Source organism: Antedon bifida, chromosome 2, assembly GCF_963402885.1.
Source record: "Antedon bifida chromosome 2, ecAntBifi1.1, whole genome shotgun sequence".
Lineage (NCBI taxonomy): Eukaryota > Metazoa > Echinodermata > Crinoidea > Comatulida > Antedonidae > Antedon > Antedon bifida.
The window spans coordinates 13,478,781-13,503,111 of record NC_136227.1 but is presented as its reverse complement, the minus strand read 5'-3'; the positions used below and the strand labels follow the sequence as shown (position 1 = coordinate 13,503,111).

Genomic DNA, 24,331 nt, shown 5'->3' with positions numbered 1-24,331 from the left:
ATAGCAAGTTGCCAATAACCGGATGATAAATCAAGGGTAGTAAAGTATTTATTTCCAGCTAGGGCATCTAACATATCCTCAATATGAGGTAATGGATGAGAATCACGGACAGTATTTTGGTTCAACTTCCTATAATCAACACAGAAACAGTATGATTTGTCTTTCTTTTTAACCATGACTACAGGTGAACTCCAAGGACTATTACTGGGTTCAATAACCCCCTCTCATTTTTGGGGGTGTTCGATATGCCCTTTGGCGAATTGGGTTAGGATGTTGGGTATCAATAAAATGCTGAATAATATCTGTGCGACCATAATCAGATTTGTCTTTACTGATAATAGAGTCAAAATTTTCAATTAAATCATTAACATTGTCAGATTGCTGTTGAGATAAAGCATTAGGCAGGGTGATACTAAATTTCTTATCACTACGAGTGTCATCTGATATATTCATACAAATAGCTGTAAATTCAGAAGCATCCTTATCGTTAACAGAACTATTAACATGGGAATGAATGGCTTCATCTATGAAAACATTGGGGCATACTAATTCCTGATTAGTGGGCATGACTATACAATTGTGGGTAGGAAATGAAATAGAAAATAATTTGGTACTCAAATCAATATTTGCGGAGTATTTATCCAAAAAATCAAGTCTTAGTATAACAGACTTAACTACTGCCTTAGTTACTAGAAATGTGTGTAAATAAGGAGAATCATTAATAAAAAATGTGATGTCTAGGGTGCCTACTATGTTCAATGGTGAGCCGTTGACTGATCAAACCTATCCCTTAATCAGAGTTAAAGGTATGGCTGGATTTAAGATAGTTATCATAAAACGTATAATTGATAATAGATATTTGAGCACCTGTGTCGATAAGGACTATAGTAGAATGTGTATCAATAGATATTGGGATTTCAGAATTGGAATTTAATTGAACATGGAGCGTCTGTGAAACATTATGAGGAAGGGACTTTTCATGACTTGGGAATTGCTCCATCTTCCCAGCTCGGGCTTGTTTTCCTTCTGGTCAGCAAAAGATACATGTCTATCACGACCTGGACTGAATGGTCGACGATTAGGGTAAGGGCTAGAGGGTCTCCTATTACGATTTTGGTGATAGGGACTAGAATTTTTGGAAATGCTGATCACGACGATAAGGACTAGGACTGCGTCTATTTCTTTGAAACTGGTAAGAGCGATTATAAGGGCTGGGACTTCTATATCGATTGGGGCGGTAAGGACTGGAGTTACGATTTTGACGTCATAGGTACGTCATATGGGAATTTTAATATGCTAATTAGAATGTTTAATATCACATTTATATCTACTCGTAATGCACTCAGGTGGTCTAAATCCAACCGTTAAGGAGATATGGAGCTTCAAAATAGCAAATGGCGGCCATTTTGAATTTATGCTAATTAACCCACTTCCCGATGTCCGATTTTGGTAAACTTTGGATATGATATTCATTTGAACCATATTTACCAGAAAAAACAAAAACAAATTCTGTTGCAATTTGTTCTAGGTTCACCCTATTTTTGACTTATCTTTACTGGACTAATAAGAAAATGCTTATCTTCAACAAGCTCATGTAACACAAATGAAATTCCAAAAATTATGAAACATAGGGAAAACTATAGATCAATAATTATTGGAATGTATGATCAATAGAAATTTTTTGCCCGCACCTGGCCTTTAAATTGTGTGTGCGGCCAAATATTATTTGAAAGGTATTAAAAACCCATTTCTAGACTGGTATTTTATTTGTATATCATAGATGAAACTACCCCTACAGCATCGCAAAGAAGAATTAATAGTTCTGAATACTTTTTTTGTAATTATGATTTTATATCATTAAGTAGTCAAATTGTGAAAATCATATTTCACAGTTTAAACTTTTTAATCAAAAATACTATGTAGAAATGTTGTCATCAGTGACTTAACTATAGCAATACTGTGCAACTCCTTTTCATAACTGTCTCAGTTGTGGGTTCACTTCCAGGATTCAACATTTTTTTGAATTACTACTTTTCTGAAATATGGTAAAGGACCTAAATGATGTATCTCTACAAAACATTAAAGACCCCCACCCTGCATTGAGTAACTCTTTTAGAACAATTCTGTCCTTAACATTTTATAGCATGCAAATACAGGCTCCTGGCAAGAAGCATAAAAGTGGACGTAGTTGTGCAAACATGAGGGAGGTTTCGCGACACGAATACGTCACACAAACTTATTTGTTTTCGTAAGCTAGTACAAATCTGTTTTGCATGGCAACGAAATATTGAGGGTGCCGTCCAAATTATGACTGCTGTAAACTTGAATGAAGCACAGGTACATGTTGCAATGGTTGCCTATAGGCCTAGTGTAGCGAGAGAGGACTTTCATCTACAGTACTGTACTTAATAACAATGTCACCATATAGTAGCTTGAATTGTTTCTTAATGATTCCTCTACAGTACTGTACTTAATAACAATGTCACCATACAGTAGCTTGATTTGTTTCTTAATGATTCCTCTACAGTACTGTACTTAATAACAATGTCACCATACAGTAGCTTGATTTGTTTCATAATGATTCCTCTACAGTACTGTACTTAATAACAATGTCACCATACAGTAGCTTGATTTGTTTCTTAATGATTCCACTACATACTGTACTTAATAACAATGTCACCATACAGTAGCTTGATTTGTTTCATAATGATTCCTCTACAGTACTGTACTTAATAACAATGTCACCATACAGTAGCTTGATTTGTTTCTTAATGATTCCTCTACAGTACTGTACTTAATAACAATGTCACTATACAGTAGCTTGATTTTTTTCTTAATGATTCCTCTACAGTACTGTACTTAATAACAATGTCACTATACAGTAGCTTGATTTGTTTCTTAATGATTCCTCTACAGTACTGTACTTAATAACAATGTCACTGTGACAATTAATTCATTAAATACACACATTAAAGTAAATATTATAAATTGTTGTCTCATGTAAATTATGTTTAAATGTTCAAAAATGATGATCTAACGTCAGTAGAGATGTACCTTTGATGATGATTGAATTGAAACTTTAACAGTATTTTTTTTTTCATTTGCTTTTTTATTTTCAATTATTACTTTTTAAGGGTGCATATTATTACATACATAAACCATTTATATTGCGCCTTATCAAAACATTTCAAGGTGCATAACAGATAACTAAACTAAACGATAATGAAATAATAAACAAGGCCAACAGCCATTAAGTTGCGTGCTACAATGCATAGTGATACCGGACCGACAGACAGACCGACAGACAGACCGACCGACATAGTGAACTATACTGACCGAAATTACTGAACATGTTTAAAAATGTTGAAATGTTTAAAAACATTTATATTTTTTAAATTTACACGTGCGTAGCCTGTCACTTTTGACGTGCTCGTATAATGTAATTTCGAGTTGAAAAGTAAGTCAAAAAAACAGAAATCGGGCAAAAAGAGTGCGCAATAACATTTAACGCGCAGTGCGCACGCAAAAATCTGCGCACTGATGGCAATTTTGTAAACGCTTAAAATTGCCTGAAACGTACTCTTATTTAATCGAAAATAAATTTTGAAAATTTTAAGCGCGCGTACTTATTTATTCAGGTTTATACAATAAAAAACATGCAGCCCGAAGGCTGAAATTGTTGATTTACAAAAATATATATATAAAAATATGGAAACAGAAACATTTAAAAAAATACAAAAATTTATACAAAACATTAAAAAATTTGAAAAAATCAGTTAAAATAAAATTATGTTATGTTAAAAAGATTACAAAATTTATATACAAATGCATAGGCCAATATATGTAAATATTTATAACATAGCCATCTTCAGCGTGATCAGGTACTGTTTGAATTAAGGATTCTACTTATGGTAAGGGCAGGCGAAGTCTTAAAGATGATATGAAACGATTTTGAAAATTTAAATAAATTAGTGTGTATGAATCTGTCTAATGTAAATAACTAACACACCAGAAATTAGCTTTAAATACCTCATAAAACTCGAGAAATAAACAAATTAAGTTTTAAAGAAAAATTTCCGGAAAATGGCCGACCAACTCGCACGCCATATTGGTTTTCACGATCGCTCTAAACACACGTACGTCCGATCGCTCAGCTGATTTGAAATACCCGCGGTAGTAGCCACGGCAGCCGTTGTTAGGTGATTGGTTACTCTTTTTCAACCCAGGCGAATCGTGATTGGTTGATTTCATGCACTTTGACAGACACAGCGAGCTTGACGTTTCATGCATGACGACGAAAACAACATGTGCGACAAACCATGGAACTTCTTATATTACAGTTCCATGGACAAACTCACCATCATTATTTTCGCAAGATGCCGAGTGCTTGCTGTATCGGTGGATGTAACCGGACTGGATCAACACACCCAAATGTTTCATTTTTTTAATTTCCCGACAAGTTGAAACGCAGTGAAACGTTTAATAAATGGACTGAATTTGTTAAGTTAACGAGAAAGGGGTATGTGTGGAAGCGGACTAACAGAATATGTAGCGCCCATTTTTTAAACGCGGACATCGACAATTTTTTCCATATTTCTGAAATTCAGAAGACGGGGGTGGTGGTAAAGCCGAGACTAAAAACGGATGCTTACCCCACCATAAAAGCTCCGGTAAGTGAGGAAGAAGGCCTACCACCCCAACCCAAAAAACGGAAAGTGCGGCCTCGGACTGCGGCGTGTCGAAGACGCGAGGTTGAAAGGGTAAGTAATATTTTTATAAATTAAAATCCCCTACGTACGTTGTCGTCTGATTGTCGCCTAGCCTGATTATACTATATTAATAATCGTTCGATTTAGTTTATGAAAATAATAATAAAATATTTAAATTAAAATATTTCCTTTTAAATCTGTGGACCCAGAGGCCCTGACTATCTAGGCTAGGTAACTATATACTATATGTCCTAGTTGGTGAACCATTATACATAGCCTATCTATGTCATAGGCCTTATTAGGCCTAGTGTAACCAGGGAGTTGTCCTGGTGTAACACTCTGACCAGCAGGTCAACAACCCTTTATCACTATTTCTCCCTACTCCATCTATTAACATTCCTAGTGGTTTCTTCCTATCTCTAAGTACTCTTTGTTCACTATCCTATAACCCACATCCTAATCAATTACTCATCATCAAGGAATGTTCCCCTAGGCTTAGTATGTTAGTTTTAACAAAAACATTTAAAAGTTTATTTTATAAAATTGTATGACAATTTTTTTAATTCACACCAGTTGATAATTTTAATAATTGTTATTGCTAAGAATACCCAGGTAAGCCGTGGAGGTACCTCCATGGAAGCTTGGCCTAGTCTAGACCTGGATACGGTGTAGTTCTGTTTTGTTATCATCAAGGAGCTTAGAATGGAAAGTTTCCAACCTATGTATTCTTACTTTTCATTTTATATTTCAGATTCTGATTGAAGAAGAATTGCCTGGTACATCATCGGTATGTATTTTTTTTTATTATACCTGTATAAAAAGTTGGACCAGTCCCAATTTTAAAATGTGATAAAGCATTGAATGCCTCAGTCAAAATTGGTGTAGTCTACCCTTTATTATTAATTATATGGATGATGAAATATTTTAAATAGTTTACCTGTTAATCTTTTAATCTCTGTGTGTTAAAGCCATTAATTGAAATCATTAGTTCTCTACTTTGTTTATAAAGTAATTAAATTCAGATGTTGGTGAGTAAAAATAATCTGGTCACTAGATATGTTGTACTTTTAATCCAGGCCCAAGGACAGTGTCCACAGTCAGCAGGTATAGTATTTAGATGTATTTAGACAAATAAACAAAGTCATTGTTTTGTTGGTTATGTAATAATACAGAAATATTAAGTCATTTTAAAATGATCAGTTCTTGTTCATGCATGTTTTTGTGGAGTTAATTATTATTTTTGAAGCCATGTTCTGATCTGTTTTGCATGTATGCGTAGTTCAATTTTATTGATTTTACTGTTAATTTCCATCTTTTTTTTCATGAAATGCATGCAGTTCAGTAGACGTTTATCATTTCCATATTTCTATTGCAAACTATTTTGCATGATGATTACATCATAACAATTATACACAGTACAAACACCATACCATTTACTTATAGTTTTATCAAATAATTTGTTTTTTTAGAGCATGTACTTGAGCAAGTTTATTAGGGAACATAAACCCCACCATTACCCTTTTTTTTTTTATTATTATCTTTTTCATATTTCATGGTACCAAAAACAGGACCAACGCAGCGGTAACACACAAAATAAATATAAATTTATCATTATATAACTTATATAATTTATTCAGTTTACTCAAGTTCCGAAGAAACTGGGGGAAGCAGTAGTAATGAAGACGGAGATAAACGTGGCATACATTTATACAAAGAAGCTGACAGTGACAGTGACCATGATGATGCGGATCCAAATTACATCCCTCATGAAGGATCATCTGATGAAGAATCACTGTGAGTTAAGCAAACTTCTTGATCTTTTATAGTGGTAGCTTTTTGGATATAAATAAATATATACTGTACATTTATATTATTAAACAAACATTTCTTTTTTGTAGCACTGATAACATAGAATCTGGAGAGACTGTCCGTGGACAGAGGAAATATATTGTAGGGCAGGATGAGCTTCTGTCATTGTTCGACAGATGTCGTGAATGTGGAAGTCAAGCCGAAAAAAAAATTATAAGAGAATGTGGAACGGCAGTGGAGGTGATGGCTACTTGCACAAATAGAGCATGTAGACATGTTTTTGAATGGTCAAACCAACCAAAAAGTGCAAATATGTTCCTATTCAACATTTTGTTGTCCGCTGCAATCTTGGTATCGGGTAAGACTTTCAAAAATATTTTTTTATAATTCAATCTATTTTGATAATTGAACATTTTTTATGGTTATAAAATAATTTTTTATAATCAAAACTTACTTCAATCGTATTGACAAAGAATTCTTTTATTTAAAATTGTAGGATGTTGTATTACCAAATTTTTGAGGGCACTCCGATTTATTAACATCGCTGTTTTTAGTGATCGGACGTTTTTTTATCATCAAAAACGGTAAGTTCAACATTTCAATAATGTCTTTGTAGCAAACTAATTTTGGAAATAAATGGGTGCCTATTGATGTTTACAAATTATATGTTGCTATCTGAATTTTAATCTTCAAACAAAGTATTTTACTGTACAAAAATATTACTGAGTAGTGGTGTATTGAAAAAGTATGCTTGTTTTTCTTCTTTTTCAAATATGTGACATAGTTAACTGAATATTATCTTCAATATATTATTTAGGTATTTGCTGCCAGCCACTTCATGTATATTTGCGGCTCAAAGAGAGAAACACTTTAAAAGTGAAATGAATGTATCTTGCGATATGCGTTGTGACAGCCCCGGTTTCACAGCCAAGTTCGGTACCTACACAACTATTGATACAGACACTCAGAAAGTTATTCACGTAGAAGTTGTGCAGGTATTTTTTTTTCATTTGTTGTTTATTTATAGCACCAATATATCGCAACATTTTATTAACCCTTATCTTTATCTTTTGTTCTTCAAAATTCTTACCCATAAATTTTTTAGCAATTACTTACAAATTTTAAAGTCATTTATATACAAATTTTACTAATACAGTACACCAAAACTATTATTATTATTATTATTATTATTATTATTATTATTATTATTATTATTATTATTATAGAAAGACGAATGCCCCAATTCACCAGCTATGGAGTTAGAAGGGCTGAAACGAACGCTGTCTGTTCTGCAAGGCTATGGTGTTACAATCAAGCGTCTTGTCTCGGATCGCCATAGTAGTATTGCAGCATTTTTAAAATCCACAACCATCATTCATTACTTTGATGCATGGCACATTGCCAAGGGTAAGTAATATGTCTTAATATTTATTTTACTCAAAGTATGTCAAATGATGTAAAAAGGTACAAATTTTTTCGTCTTACTGTAATTTTGTTTATTTTTTATATATATTCAGGAATAAAGAAAAAATGCATAAAAGCCAGCAACAACAAAGAATGTGACAAAATTGGCAAATGGATACCATCCATTATCAGGATGGTATATTGGATCGGAAATACCACACAAGAAACGGAGGACTTGGAGGCCGATGGTGAACTGAGGAAGCAAAAATTCCAAAGCATATATAATCACATACGGGGTATTCATAATCATGAAACCACACTATATCCCAAATGCCTTCATGGAGAGCTGGAACCTCGAGACTACATTCAGCCAAGTAAGTTGTAGTATTGATTTTGGTGAAGAATCTTGACAGGTTTTTTTTATTTTGCTAAAATCATTATTTTTTGTTTCCAGATTCAAAAGCGGAAGAAGTAGTTTCGAACATCCTGAATTCACCTTATTTGTTGAGATCTATAAAGCAGTTGTCACCGACTATCCAGACGTATTCAAATGAATCATTTCATCAAATCATTAATCATTTTGCGCCAAAAATGCACCATTTCAGGTTTAAGGGCATGCTTGCAAGGTATAATTTGATAGCATATTGTATAATTTAATGATAGAGAACAATTAAGTAAGGTCTTTATAATCTATGATTTACACTAATTAAGCCTGGAGCCTTTAAACAATCATTGTAATGTGTTGTAATTCTATATTGTGCATTTACTTTAGAACATACCTTGCAGCCTTGCATTGCAATGAGAATGTTGGCAGGCCACAAAGGGTCAACAGAAAAGGGGACACTGAACACTCTTTGTGGTATTCACGGGCAAAAAAGGACTGGATGGCCAAAAAACATCTTGTTGATCCCACATTTGGTAAGGACCAGTTACTATTAATTGTTACCAAGTTATGCCATAATTGAAAGTGTTTGTAAGCAAAATGTGGAACTAATTTATAAAATAGTTAAATATCCTATTACATTGAACAGTAATATTTTTGTCTTTGCAGTTTATGCCATCAACACCATTGAGATGGCGATGTATATGGCCAAAACAAATACAAAAGGATCATATTACACGGCAGAAATGATGTGTGATCCTGGTACAATTACAGAAAAACTGCCAAAACCAGACAAGACAGACTTTGTTGCAAAGTTAATCTCTAGATTTAAGAATTAAATTTACACTGCTTCACAGAACTTGTCATAAATTTAGAATAGTTTTATTACTACCTTGATCACTGATTTTTTATCTCCTTTGTTTTAGTTCACTGTATTTTGACATGCATGCTTCTCTTGTTTACAAAAAAAAACAGGTATTTATTCATAAGGTAACTACTGTACATTTATTTTTATACGGCAGGAACTACTGTACATAGATTTGTATTTATATGGAGTGTTAATTCATAAAATAAACTAGTCTTCATCCAATTGAGGATATTTAAATCCTGTATAATTTTGTTCAGGGTCAGGAAAAGCTTCTCTGATTTTATTTATTACACAGGATGTCATTGGGACACGCCTGTCTCTCCCAAGATACCTCCAACACCAACGCACAAACTGTCGATACGCTGTATACCTGTATTTCCTGTGCAAACAAAAATAACTAATAAATAATAACTGATTTTTTAAATAAAAATAAAGGCAAATCAGTTACAAATTACTATACTGCAAAAACAATGTGTTTACCTTTCTTTTCTTCCTTCCACAATGAGTTCATCATATTGAGACGCATACTGCCAATATGCAATTTGGAGGGTTGCCGGATTAAGAATGGCAGCTTGGAACCAGGGATGGGTGGTGATACATCCATTATGTTCATTTTCCTTATTTTTATCCATTATTTTCTCTACCTGTTTATTTAAAAAAAAAGGTGATATTTTCACTAATGGAATTTACTATTATGATTATGACAGTGTTAATATGGAGCAATTTTATTTTAGTAATAATTCAACACTGCTTACTTCTTGACAACAATATCTATTTTCCCACATCTCCTCTACAACACAGTTTCCACACCCACACCTGTAGTAGAAAAAGAAGGGATATGAATATGATTATGTTGTTAGAATGTCTCACTTTTTAAAATATAAAATAAAGGTCTAGGCCTAGTTCGGCTAGTACGCCTACTACTACTTACTAGCCCTAACATAAAGCATTTATATATTACTATACTAGCTAGGCCTAGTCCTAATACTAGGCTAGGCCTACTTCTACTAGGCCTAGCCCTAGTAGTATATATTATATTATTACTATAGTTTTAGGCCTTATTAATTATACAGTACTTCATCCACAAACCTAGACTACCACTTTACTCCCTCCTTTCAAATAAATATACCTACCAATCTCGTCCTTGTCTCAAATGAAGATTTTGTGGTAGGCCCATCGCTGCGAATCCATGTGCTCTAGCCCGATCTCGGTGGTCTGCAGCATCGCCGCCGAGTAGGCCCACTTCTCCCTCCGCTCCACCAGCAGGCACCCTTGGATCGTTTTCAAACACACTCCTCTCCAATTCACTGCAACAATATCATGCTCATCTTCGGATGATGCCGAGGACGATAAGGACGACATATCGTTATCCATTTAAAATTATTGTAAATATTAGATCGTATAGTAGAAATAAAGCGTAATGTGTTGAAGCTATCTAGCGATCGAACAATTAAATGGCGTCCATACACAACAACGAAAACGAGTCGAGAAAGTGTATCTGACGCATGCGTATTATCGGTTCGTGTACCTAGCTTGTGTAGGGTTTTGACTGAATATTTCGGAGAAAATGAGCGTGAAAAACGAAATTAAAAATCAATTTCTAAAAAAAATTGAAGGAAATATTCCATAATTTCAACGATTTACGATGTATTAATCATTTAAGAGTGAAACTGTGAAGCGGATAAGTTAATATCGAAATAGTTTTGGCGTAGTGGACGATTAACCCAAAAATTCCTATCTCCTCCTGTACAAAAGTTTCCGCTTGTGACGTCACAGGCGGATTTTTTTTTATTTCCTAGGGCTGTTTTCTATGCGTCATCGTCATCACTGAAATGTACTCTAACAGTCAGCTGTATGTAACAGTATATACTACGTGTTGAAAACATAAAATTAAACTTTTTGGAATCGTTTCATATCATCTTTAAGACGGTTAGTTCTGCAAACAGGTATATTAATTAGGGGTTTATCTACCGTGGTTGATCTAAGCTCTCTATTAATAATGCGGTAGTCGGGCAAAATAGTTCTGTACAATTCCGATTTCAAGAGCCTTTCTCCAAATTTTTGAATCAACGTCTCTCGTCTGGATGCGAGAGTAGTCATATCAGTAAGCTCAAGAGCTGAATCATACGTAAGGAAAGCAGGACCCAGAATAATACGTAAAACTCTCTTTTGCACTCTTTCAATGGTCGATATTTGGGCCTTATTGATGCTTCCATGCCACACAGGGCAGGCGTATTCTAAGATTGGGCGAATATAACAAACATAAACGGATATCATATCATGAATTGGTACATTGCCCCTTCTAAGGATATATAACGTATACAACCTTTTGGATGCTCTTTTTACCATGTCACTGACATTATTATCCCATTTCAAGTCATCCTGGATTATAAGTCCAAGGAGCTTCATATACGAAACAACATTAAGTGTTGTACCGCTAAGGTAATAATTAGGAGGGGGAATATTTCTTTTCAAAAAATTAACTCTCATGATATGACACTTAGAGGGTTTAGGGACCATGTGATTTGTATCACACCACTCAGTAAGGTCATCAAGACAAGATTGAAGTTTAGGGGCATTACCATGTTTAACAGTGTCACCAAGAGTGAGATCATCAACATACTTCCACCATCTGCAGCCTTCCATAGAGATATCATTGACTAATATAAGAAACAAAATTGGCCCAAGCTTTGTACCCTGTGGAATCCCACATGTGATGTTGGCATAAGGGGAAAAGGATGAACTAAGTTTAGTATTTATTTTACGATCCGTCAGAAAGCTACAGATGGTGGGAATAATAGATGTTCTCACTCCGATGTCGACAAGCTTTCTAACAATGACCGTATGGTCAATTCGGTCGAAGGCCTTCGTAAAATCAACGGCACAAATATCCACAAAAGAATCACCTTTTTCAATATCACTAATTACAGACTGAATCATGTCCACAAGATAATGGCTAGTAGATGAGCCTTTACGGCAACCAAATTGTTTAATATCTAAATGTTGATGAATGTCACTAGTCACCCAATCAGTAAGGAATGACTCAAACAACTTGGCAAAGATGGGGGTAAGTGAAATTGGCCTAAGGTCTTGAAATGATGTCACATTAGTAACTTTTGGAACAGGAATGGCTGTTGCTAACTTCCATAACTCGGGAAATACAATACAATACAATACAATACAAATCTTTCTTTATTCTGGAATAGCTCTTTCAATACACAAGTACTGGTCTCCCAAGAGGTCCAGATTTGGAAAAAAATACAAGAAAAATAAAAGTAAAAGCTATATTAAAACTATGTACAATAGAAGTTATACAAGATGTTTAAATTCAACTTGACTAAGTGTCTCATAATTTTTACGGATATGTACAGGAAGATTATTCCATAAGGTTGATGCTCTATAATTAAACATTCTCTTTCCATAAATATTGTTCCATGCTGGAACATTTAGAGTTTTTGTTGATTGACTTCTTGTATTTTTTGTGTGAAAAGTGTCCATAAATTTGAATAGATTTGCTAAATAAGATGGTGCTAAACCCTGTAGGCATTTAAATAACATAATTAATAAATCATTTTCCCATCTGTCATGGACACTCTTCCATTTTAGTGAGGACATCAATTCTGTTATAGGGGTGTACATATCAGCATAAAGAATGATTCTAGCTACTCTATTTTGAAGTATTTGAAGACGATTAACAAGTTCTAAGTTACATTTTGACCAAACATTACTACAGTAATCAAAACAGGGTAATACTATTGCATTAGCAAGTAGTCTTAAAGCAAAATTTGGAATATAATATCTTAATCTACGAATAATACCGATACGTTGTGATACTCTAGAAGCTACTTGTTCAACATGCTGTTTCCATGACATAAATGAATCAAATGTAAGTATTTAAAATTGTCAACTCTTTCGACATTATTGCCATTAATAGAAACAGAAATATTATTGAATTTACTAAGTGATATTCTAGTTCTAAATAACATAAATTTTGTTTTCTTTATATTGAGGGTTAGTAAATTGTTATCAAACCAGGTAGTGAACTTACTAACATTTTGATTAATCATGTTCTGTAGAAGAACTGGATCAGATGAGGAACATAATATTGTTGTATCATCTGCATACATGATACATTTATTATTTATCACATCTGGTAAAGAATTAACATAAATTATAAAAAGCAATGGCCCAAGAATTGACCCTTGTGGTATACCAACAGTAATAGGTTTAGAAAATGACAAAGATGATTTGATATTTACAACTTGTGATCTTCCTGATAATTATGATATAAACCAATTTAAGGCATTACCATGCACACCGTATTGTTTTAATTTACTAAAAAGCAGATTATGATTTATGGTGTCAAAAGCCTTTTGCAAATCTAAAAAAATAGCAGCTGTAACATTACCTTCATTTATATTTTTTAGAATGTAGTCAGAAAAATCAATGAGTGTCGTATTAGTTGAATGGTTACGTCTAAAACCAGATTGACAAGGGTTTAAAATATTATTTTCCGACAAGTAGTAATAAAGTTTATTGTGTACTATTCTTTCAATTATCTTTGAAACTATAGGCAATACTGAAATTGGTCTGTAATTTCCAACATCAGATGTATCTCCTCCTTTGAACACTGGGGTAACTTTAGCAGTTTTCCATTTACAAGGAAATGTTGCTGTAATAAACGACAAGTTTATTATGTAATTAAGTGAGTGACATACAATGGGACCAGCTAATTTTAAGAGCTTAACATCAAAACCATCCAAGCCTGAAGCTTTGTTATTTGAAAAGCTATTGATTATATCAAATACACAATCAGGAGTTACAATGTGAAAATCAAAATTGTTTAAAATAATGTTAGTAGGGTTAGTGTTAGTATTACAAGGTAGATTATGTTTCTTAGCAAGATTATTACCAATAGAAGAAAAATAATCATTAAATTTATTAGCTATTTCTTTATCATTATTTGAGAGTCCACTACCAACCCGAACAGAGGAGATAGCTTGTTTTTTATCAGGAATAATTTTTTTAATGGTTTCCCACAATTTTTTAGAATTTGTGGTATTTGCTGTTATAGCATCTGTACAAATTTTCTTTTTAAGTGATCTATTTAGTTTATTTGCTTGATTCCTCAAACTTTTTGCCTTATTCCAGTCTGCCTCATCATTTGTTTTATGAGCTTTCTTAAAATAATAGTCTCTATCTTTTGTTAATTTTAGGTATTCTTTAGTAATCCATTCAGGCATTGAAGTTTTTACTCTCTTAATTCTACGAGGTGCATGTTTATTGCAAGCATAATTAAATAAATTTGACCAAATATCCCAAGCTTTATCTACATCAGAACATTCCATGACTAAACTCCAATCTTGTTTTTTAACAGAGTCAATGAAATCGTTCTCATTAAACTTTTTAAAAGACCTAGAATTTGTTGTTTTTGGTTGACCTTTTATTTTCTTATACTTGCGAATTAAGTAAATTAATGAATGGTCACTTATTCCAAGACTATAAACTCCTGATTCAGAATACTTCTTGAGATTTGAAACAAAAATAAGATCTAATATTGTTTTACTTGAATCGGTGATTCGTGTACTCTCATTAATTAATTGTTTTAAGTTACTATGATTTTCTAAATTCTTAATTTTAGTTTGATTTACCTTTTTGGAAATATCAAGGTTGAAATCTCCTAGTACAATTACTTCATCATATTCAGATGTATAATGTTGGAATAAACTATCAATGTCTGTTATGTAATCTATATTGGCACTCGGGGGTCTGTAAACTGTTCCAACAAGAAAAGGCTTAGTATGTGGTAAATTAATTTCTATCCATAGACTTTCAACATTGTCAGCAATGTTATTTGTTATTATTTTATGTACAATACACTCTTTAATATAACACAAAATTCCACCTCCTATTTTGTTTTTCCTATCAAATCTGCAAATATTATACCCATTTATAGTGAGCTCTGTGTTATCAATATTCTTATCAAGCCAACTTTCAGTTAAACATAGTATGTCAATGTTATTTTTATCTAAAAGTACATTAATTTGATCAACTTTGTTTCGCAGGCTTTGAACATTTAGATGCGTAATTTTAAGCCCTTTACCAAGATACAGATCATTGTTTATAGGATCATTAAGAAATGGTAATTCAGATACAGTATTTTTAATAAAGCAGGCGGAACACCACCAATTGTCAAAGTTATGTTTAACCATTACGCAGTTTACATGAAAATCTAATGTGCAACATTTACATGAAATATGTGATTCACATGATTTTATGTACTTTAAACAGTCGGCACATGTACCAACTGTTACACCTTTATTTGTTTGTTGAGATTGCTTTATGTTTGCAGGATGTTGTATGCAAGATCTCTTAAAAAAGCAATATAGTTCATTGCGATAAGTTTAATACCAGACCCATTCAAGTGAAGTCCATCCTTGGCAAGATGTTGTAGACTGATGTTTGAGTTGTCAATGAATGCCCAGTTGAGTGTACTGCACTTGTCATGTAGCCTAGCATTGAATTCCTTGACCCAAGCATATCTACCTGCGTTTTAATGCATAATTAACGAAGAGATTGCAATATGGATAGATGTGTCGGCGTCCCTGATACAGTTACATAACAAAGTAATGAGTTTGATGCATTTCATCGGCATACAGTCATTTGTGTTGTTTGTTCCACAATGTATAATAATGCTTGATGTGTTTTGCTCTTGTATTAGCACAGGTGCTAATTTGATCCACATTTCAAGTTTGCTTCCTGGGATACAGCAGTTGATCACTCTCATACGACTAGACATTCTTCTCCCAACTAAATGTTTTGGAATAGAGTCACCGATTATGAGCACAGTTTGTTTTCTACCACCATGTGATGTTTTAATTACTGGTTGAGGATGAGACGGGGGTGCTTCATTGTGACGGCTAGTCACTGCATCTGTTGATGGATCTTCACAATTCTGCGTACACTGCTGAACATCAGATTGATCATTTGATGACGATAAGATAAGATTCTTCCATCTCAAGTGCACTGAATTGGTTACTAATTGGAATTGTAATAATGTCAGATTGCAATGGCACAGTTACTGTTTTACATTCAGATGACCCAATACTACTGGTGGTTTGGGTTAATGATTGGCAGCATATAGTGTCTGTCTGGCAGCATTTGTTTGAGACTTCCACTTTGTTAGATATGTTTGTAGAATGCAATTTTGAGACTTCCACTTTGTTAGATATGTTTGTAGAATGCAATTTCTCCATCAGGAACATATTGTGCTTACACATCTCTTGAAACACAGCAGATAATTGGGTAAAATTTGATCTCATATCTCTGAATTCTTCCAGCTGACTTTTCAAGTCATCTATTTTTGCTTCCAAAATATCAGTTGAAACACGTTGTTCAGTTGTTTGGGTTTGACTTTCCATCGATAGTACAGGAAAAACATGATTATTTGGTGAATCTTTCTTAAGAGTTAAATCATTATCATCATCTTGAAATGAAAGTGTATTAGTTGTCAACTTGTAATTCTCAATAGCTGCTAAAATGGATTCATTTAAAAATAAAATGAAATACACCTTCATTAAGACAACAATTAAAAATATGGGCAAGTGGGGTAGCAATTTCAAAGGCGAATTCTTTTATAAGTTTAATTGGCAAGTCATCAGGGTGACTAGACTTCTTTGACTTTAGTTTATTAACCAATCGTCTGACTTGTCCAGGAAAAATTTTTGGCGGGGGTTCAGGTGAAGGCAAATATGCAGGAAGAGCATTTACATCAACTGGGGGAAGCTGTCGGCACACAGATGCAAAGTGGTTATTGATATCATTTGCAAGATCTTGATTTGAGTGGCCAGGGAATTTTAGCATGGTTCGATTTTTTAGATTGCACAGTTTACGTACACTGTGATGCCATGTTGCCGGATCATTATTTTTAAGGCCTCGCATTGATTTATCATAAAACATTTTCTTTGTAAAAATGAAAATGAAATAAAACAAATCACGATTTGTTATTCTCACCTCAATTTTTTTCCTGAGCTTTCTCCCTCCTCTTTTCCCTCGCTTCCGAATATAATCACGTTTACTGGTACTACAGCAGTCGAGATTACAGTAAATATCGTACTCGCGTAGGCATGTCCATTGTTTCAAGTTATGCACAGGTGGCTGGGTTTGACTAGCCGATGTGTTATCCATTGTGGTCTTCTCAGACTGCTTAAAAACAATGTAGCCTAGCTCACCTCAGGCTGATCAGGCTAGGATATTTTTCAAAGAAATAATCAACAAAAATCACCAAAACACCAGCAAATAAGGTGGGGTTCTGATCTAATACAATTTCACTTTACAAACACACTGCATAAAAAAACAAATGACCATTAAAAAAACAAGAAAAACAAAGAAGATTTGAGGGACAAATCCCTAGAGGTCTTGCAGTTGTATCAGCGCCCTCAGAAAAAAAAAAAAAAAAAAAAAAAAAAAAAATGTTACATGCGCTACGCACGTAATTGTATTGCCATATGATGATTTATGCCCTGAAATTTATGAGTACCAAATTTTATTTAATTGTGATTCATGGTTGTGAAGATATGATTACAAACGTGATTTCGTTAAATCGTGCGTAGACCGCGTAATTTTTTATTGCGCACCATGAAAACATAACCACATAGATTCCTGGCCATAAGGAATATTCTGTGAAAAATTGACTTAGCTAGATTAAACTGATATCAAGATAAGGTCAGAAAGCGATAAAACGCATAGTGATAACGGACCGACAGACCGACAGACAGACAGACAGACCAACCGACCGACATAGTGAACTATAGAGTCGCGTCCACGCGACTAAAAATAAGAGAAGAATGTCTACCAATAGATAAAGACCAACTCTGGATGACCAATATTGTGCCCCTTGGCCCATATTTTTTTTTTTCGTATAAAACGACCAATAACGTACAAATATTTTGATATATCTTCACTACTTATTTAGTGATTAGATTTTTCCAATTTTTTTTTTTTTGGGTTTATACTGCTTTTGCCAAATATTGGGCCAATAGTGAAGAACATTCTGTCTATGCATATAATCACAACATGCACAAATAGAATACTCTGTATTTGACATATAAAATGACTAATAACATGCACTCTGGAATGTACAAGAAAGGAGTTATCTCTTCTGTGCTCTTTAACAAATCACAAGTACAGGTTCTCCCAGACACTATATTTGTACTTATTAAAGTGTTTTCCATTTCTTATCAATGACCAATGACATGCACTACAACTGTGAAGGGTTGTTTAAACAACCGGTAACATGGATCCAGTAACAGCATATTCCTTCTACAGTTTTAACAACCACAAGCGTGCACTACTACTAGTACCAGAATATTAGGGCTGGCAGTTCAAACAGCCAATAATGAATTCCCAGGCTTTTTTAGATTGTTATCACACCCACATTTTATTCATCATCAACACAAATGTAACACTTCTTTAATTAAATATTCTAAGAACTATTTTTAATGGATTTCATTCTAGCAAAACACAGTTTTAAATGATATTTAAACCTCAGTACAATTTAGTTGGTGTACAAAGGAATACCGGTAATAGAAATTGTATTTTCTCCCATAAACAAGTTGATGATATGTATTGTATTATTAGATTTAAAGAAAATTAAAAGTAGGCCTACAGTATAGTGTAAAGAGAGAACCGAACCTTAATTTTTAAGCCCTGAAAGAAAGGGGATTACAAAAATACTAAAATTATAAAAAGATGGGAATTTTGAATAGAACAGTAAAAATGACTTGGCAGGAAAATTTGTTGATGTCTTTATAATGTTTGTTTTATCTTCAATACCCATATTCTAGGTTTCTGTAGTAATTATTATTATTCAGTTTATATTATCAGAGTTCATATGTAATAACATTCTTCTACTAAGAACCACCAATTCATCACTTTTTCCACTTACATCAAAAGCAATACTATACAGTAATGTTTATGATGAACTATTATAATTTTCAATCTTTGAAGCAATAATTCTATTTAAAGAAATTTCAGATTCAGTAAAATGCATAAAATCTTAATTGTTGTATTAAGCAATATTAATGATTTGGATTGATTAAATCTGATAATGATAATTTCACTGCCATGTTAATTACACATTACATTATACACTCTAAAACCACTCATTCCAAACAATAAAGACACTATAATAATAGAAGCAGTAATCAACAAGTATTACACATAATTATTCATTCTAAACCCACTCATTCCAAACACTAAAGACACTATAGTAATAGAAGTCAGTAATCAACAAGTATTACACATTACATTATTCATTCTAAACCCACTCATTCCAAACACTAAAGACACTATAATAATAGAAGTCAGTAATCAACAAGTATTACACATTACATTATACACTCTAAACCCACTCATTCCAATCACTAAAGACACTATAATAATAGAAGTCAGTAATCAACAAGTATTACACATTACATTATACACTCTAAACCTACTCATTCCAAACACTAAAGACACTATAATAATAGAAGTCAGTATTCAACAAGTATTACACATTGACATTATTATACACTCTAAACCCACTCATTCCAAACACTAAAGACACTATAATAATAGAAGTCAGTAATCAACAAGTATTACACATTACATTATACACTCTAAACCCACTCATTCCAATCACTAAAGACACTATAATAATACAAGTCAGTAATCAACAAGTATTACACATTACATTATACACTCTAAACCCACTCATTCCAAACACTAAAGACACTATAATAATACAAGTCAGTAATCAACAAGTATTACACATTACATTATACACTCTAAACCCACTCATTCCAAGCACTAAAGACACTATAATAATACAAGTCAGTAATCAACAAGTATTACACATTACATTATACACTCTAAACCCACTCATTCCAAGCACTAAAGACACTATAATAATACAAGTCAGTAATCAACAAGTATTACACATTACATTATACACTCTAAACCCACTCATTCCAAACACTAAAGACACTATAATAATAGAAGTCAGTAATCAACAAGTATTACACATTACATTATACACTATAAACCCACTCATTCCAAACACTAAAGACACTATAATAATAGAAGTCAGTAATCAACAAGTATTACACATTACATTATACACTCTAAACCCACTCATTCCAAGCACTAAAGACACTTGTGTATAAAAGAGAGAAAATAGTTGAAACCAAGTTGCTGCAAGGTGAACTTATCATAAACCCGGAAATAACTTGACCGCCAAGAATTGAAATTGAGTAGAAAATCTACTGTTGAAATCATAAATGTTGTTAAAAAACTCTTTATAATATCTTGCTAAGATAGAAATATGGAAAAATAGCGTCGAACTGCACATTAATGTTATCAAATCTACGTTTCGCGGTACATCTGAGATAGATAAGGTAGGTATCCAAGGCGGAGATTTGTACCGAAGTTTTTGCATTGTGCTCGCCTATGTCAGAATTAACCATAATTTATATATAGATGCCAATAAGTATAAGTTATTAAAAGATAGTGATAAAATTAGCACTGTCAGTGTTCAATTGAAATGAAAATAGGCTGTTATATAGTTTACGGGGTAAACAAAATTTGGTTCAAAACTTTACTATACCAATTTTCAACACAAGTGCAACTGATTAGGCCAAAAAAAAAAAATTATTGTGTTGGCCACGCCCGACCGACCCTAAACTGCCGAAAATGAAGGTCGGCTTTTTTTTTTTTGAGCCAAACGGCAATTTTGAAACCAAATGATGAAAAAATATTATTTGCCAAATTGGCGAAAATATTTCACCTCCGCCGGACGTGTAAAAAAAGAAGCGTGCAACCAACCGTGAATCAATCACGTGATAACTGGAATACGCGATTAATAATTTTTGGGGGATCCAAGTTTAAATTTAACTAGACATGAAACTCGTCACTTTGACGAGTTAGTTATCCGCACAACGACAAACGCCATGTGCACGTCATACGTTGGAATATTGCACACAGATAAAGATTATGGCATTATGACAAGAACTGAAGAATATGATATGCTGTTAGTGCTAAATTCTGTCAATTTGTGTCATATAGTATATACATGCAAACAGTATAATCTGTATACATATTACATACAGTGTAGAATAGGTGAAATTACGGGACCCGCCATTTATTCCAATTTTTAACATGGCGACGGTATCAAAATGAAACACTTAAATAGCAATTTCTGAAGGAAATTATCTCAGGAACAACATATTAACGTGTAGAAGAAATTTGAATACGTAAAATATAGATGCGCACCCTTTTAAATGTGATGAACTATTACGCAAAATATGAAAATACGACTTTTTTTATTCAACTGGCCATATGATGACGTCACAACATCCGATTGGCAAAATGTTTACATGAATTCGTATCTACAATCCAATAGCTTCCAGAAAACGTTTTAATCGTGATTATCACATTTTATTCTTACGAGCTATTACAGATTAAAATTTACTGTAAAGATAAAATTAATGACCCACGTAATTAAAATTTTTAGGCATGATGACGTTGAATGTGATGAGCAATAACGAAAGAGACAAAAATCCTATATTTTACATTCGTGTGGCCATACGATGACGTCACAATGTTTTTTTAGCCTTATCGATGCATGATCCGATATCTACAACTCATCAACTTCTAGATTTTGTAATAAAAATAAACGGTTCACGGTTTACTTTAGAAACTATGACTGTTTAAAAAAAGACATAATTTTGACGATTTTTTAAGCTTTTTCATAAAAAACGCGCACGAATTGTCTAATTCAACGTGTTCGTATGGCGTTATTTAAACTGGAAAAGGTCTAAATTGTTTTTAAAATTACTAGGAAAGACTTGAAAAATATAATTCAAGAGAAAAAAATATGTTTTTAACGCTACGTGCGCACCGCGTGCGTAAAAAATTGCGCGCCCGTGGGAATTTTTGACATGCTCAAAATGACAAGAAACGCATAAAAAGTTGATTAGAAACTAATTTTGCGCATTTTGAAATTTTAAATGCGCGTGCGCGCGTAACTTCTTGTGAAACATGCCATTTTTAATCCGTAGAAAGTTTGCCCCTGATATGACTTAAATTTTGTCAAAGTGTCAATACTAAATGACTTTTGGTTTTTAATCTATAATCAATCATTGAAATTCATAAAATTGCGCGTAAGTCACGTTGCGCAACTATGACGTCATTCAAAAATAGGAGGTGCACAACTTCACGTAAATGCCCATATGTTGTCAAAGTTATGAAATGTTATGTTTACACATTTTAGAGAAACGCGACTCACAAAAAGGAAGGAAGGAAACAAGAACTAGACATGAAACTCGTCACTTTGACGAGTTAGTTATCCGCACGACAAACGCCACGCACACGTCATACGTTAGAATTTTGCACACAGAAAAAAATTATGGCATATGACCTGATCTGAAGAATATGATATGTTGTTAGTGCTGAATTCTGTCAATTTTGTGTCATATAGTATATACAGTATAAACAGTATAATCTGTATACATTTTACATACAGTGTAGAATAGGTGAAATTACGGGACCCGCCATTTATTCCATTTTTTAACATGGCGACGGTATCAAAATGAAACACTAAAATAATAATTTCGGAAGGATATTATCTCAGCAACAACATATTAGCGTGTAGAAGAAATTTGGATACATAAAATATAGATGCGCGCTCTTTTAAATGGGATGAACTGTGACGCAAAATATGAAAATACGACTTTTTTTATTTAACTGGCCATATGATGACGTCACAACATCCGATTGGAAAAATTTTCACATGATTTTGTATCTACAATCCAATAGCTTCCAGAAAACGTTTTAATCGTGATTATTACATTTTATTCTTACGAGCTATAACAGATTAAAATTTACTGTAAAAATAAAATTAATGACCCACGTAATTTAAATTTTTAGGCATGATGACGTTATAAAAATTAAAATATTTTTAACTCATGCGCAAGATAGTTGATTGACCTAGATAATATTAAAATCTCGGAGAAAATGGAAGACGGATAAGCGTGATGCGCTCCATTGAATGTGATGAGCAATAACGAAAGAGACAAAAATCCTATTTTTTACATTTGTGTGGCCATACGATGACGTCACAACATCCGTAAGGAAAAAATTCTGCATGAATTCATATCTACAACATATCTGCTTACATATTAAGTTAAAAAACTCGGGGGTAACGGTTGATCCTGAGGAGCTATAATAGATTCAAAATAGGCATAATTTTGACAATATTTTGTAACTTTTGCAACTAAAACGCATGCAAATGGTCTAAATCAACGTGTACGTATGACGTCATTTTAATTTGAAATGATGTCAATCTTTTTAAAAATGACTAGGAAAGGCTGCAAAATCACAATTTAATAGAAAAAAACCTGATTTTCATGCTGTGTGCGCACTGCACACGTAAAATTGTTCGCACGCGCAAAATGTCATGAATGGCGTAAAAAGTTGATTAGAAATTAATTTTACGCATTTTAAAATTTTAAATGCGCGTGCGCGCGTAACTTCTTGTAAAACACGCCATTTTTAGTTAACTAAAAGTTTGCCCTTGATATGACTTAAATTTTCATAAAGGGTCAAAAAATTACGCTTAGTTTTTAAGCTATGATCAATCATTAAAAATCATAAAATCGCGCGTAAGTCACGTTGCGCAACTCTGACGTCATTCAAAATAGGAGGGGCACAACTTCACGTAAATGCCCACATGTTGTCAAAGTTATGAAATATTATGTTTACACATTTTAGAGATACGTGAGCCACAAAAAAACGGGAAAGAAATAAGAACTAGACATGAAACTCGTCACTTTGACGAGTTAGTTATCCGCACGACAAACGCCACGTGAACGTCATACGTTGAAATATTGCACACAGAAAAAGATTATGGCATTATGACCTGAACTGAAGAATATGTTGTTATTGCTGAATTCTATTATTTTGATTCATATATAGTATACACAGTAAAATCTGTATCCGTATCACATACAGTGTACATGTAGAATAGGTGAAGTTACGGGACCCGCTATTTATTGCAATTTTTAACATGTTGACGGTTTTAAAATGAAATGCGAAGGTAGCAATTTTGCAAGGAAATTATCT

General features: G+C 33.3%; 4 protein-coding genes across 4 annotated transcripts; 2 read left to right on the top strand and 2 right to left on the bottom strand.

Annotated features, from left to right (window-relative positions):
* Positions 1-4,459: 4,459 nt before the first annotated feature.
* On the top strand, positions 4,460-6,927 carry LOC144835226 (uncharacterized). The gene is made up of 4 exons (XM_078690276.1): positions 4,460-4,760; positions 5,461-5,496; positions 6,347-6,507; positions 6,608-6,927. Exons 3-4 carry the CDS (start codon positions 6,386-6,388, stop codon positions 6,903-6,905), a joined length of 420 nt encoding a protein of 139 aa, XP_078546402.1. The 5' UTR covers positions 4,460-4,760; positions 5,461-5,496; positions 6,347-6,385; the 3' UTR covers positions 6,906-6,927.
* A 480-nt stretch (positions 6,928-7,407) lies between these two features.
* LOC144835453 (uncharacterized) lies at positions 7,408-9,143 on the top strand. Its single transcript, XM_078690537.1, has 6 exons — positions 7,408-7,513; positions 7,745-7,925; positions 8,036-8,296; positions 8,377-8,548; positions 8,695-8,840; positions 8,974-9,143. The coding sequence occupies exons 1-6, from the start codon at positions 7,418-7,420 to the stop codon at positions 9,141-9,143; spliced, it is 1,026 nt and encodes a 341-aa protein (XP_078546663.1). The 5' UTR covers positions 7,408-7,417.
* Positions 9,144-9,379: 236 nt separating this feature from the next.
* LOC144835451 (P2X purinoceptor 7-like) lies at positions 9,380-10,570 on the bottom strand. Its single transcript, XM_078690536.1, has 4 exons — positions 10,306-10,570; positions 9,928-9,988; positions 9,653-9,816; positions 9,380-9,551 (listed from the first exon to the last, which is right to left on the bottom strand). Exons 1-4 carry the CDS (start codon positions 10,347-10,349, stop codon positions 9,380-9,382), a joined length of 441 nt encoding a protein of 146 aa, XP_078546662.1. The 5' UTR covers positions 10,350-10,570.
* A 4,931-nt stretch (positions 10,571-15,501) lies between these two features.
* Positions 15,502-17,081, bottom strand: LOC144835450 (uncharacterized). Its single transcript, XM_078690534.1, has 4 exons — positions 17,069-17,081; positions 16,449-16,706; positions 15,830-16,210; positions 15,502-15,718 (listed from the first exon to the last, which is right to left on the bottom strand). The coding sequence occupies exons 1-4, from the start codon at positions 17,079-17,081 to the stop codon at positions 15,513-15,515; spliced, it is 858 nt and encodes a 285-aa protein (XP_078546660.1). The 3' UTR covers positions 15,502-15,512.
* Between the last annotated feature and the right edge of the window lie 7,250 nt (positions 17,082-24,331).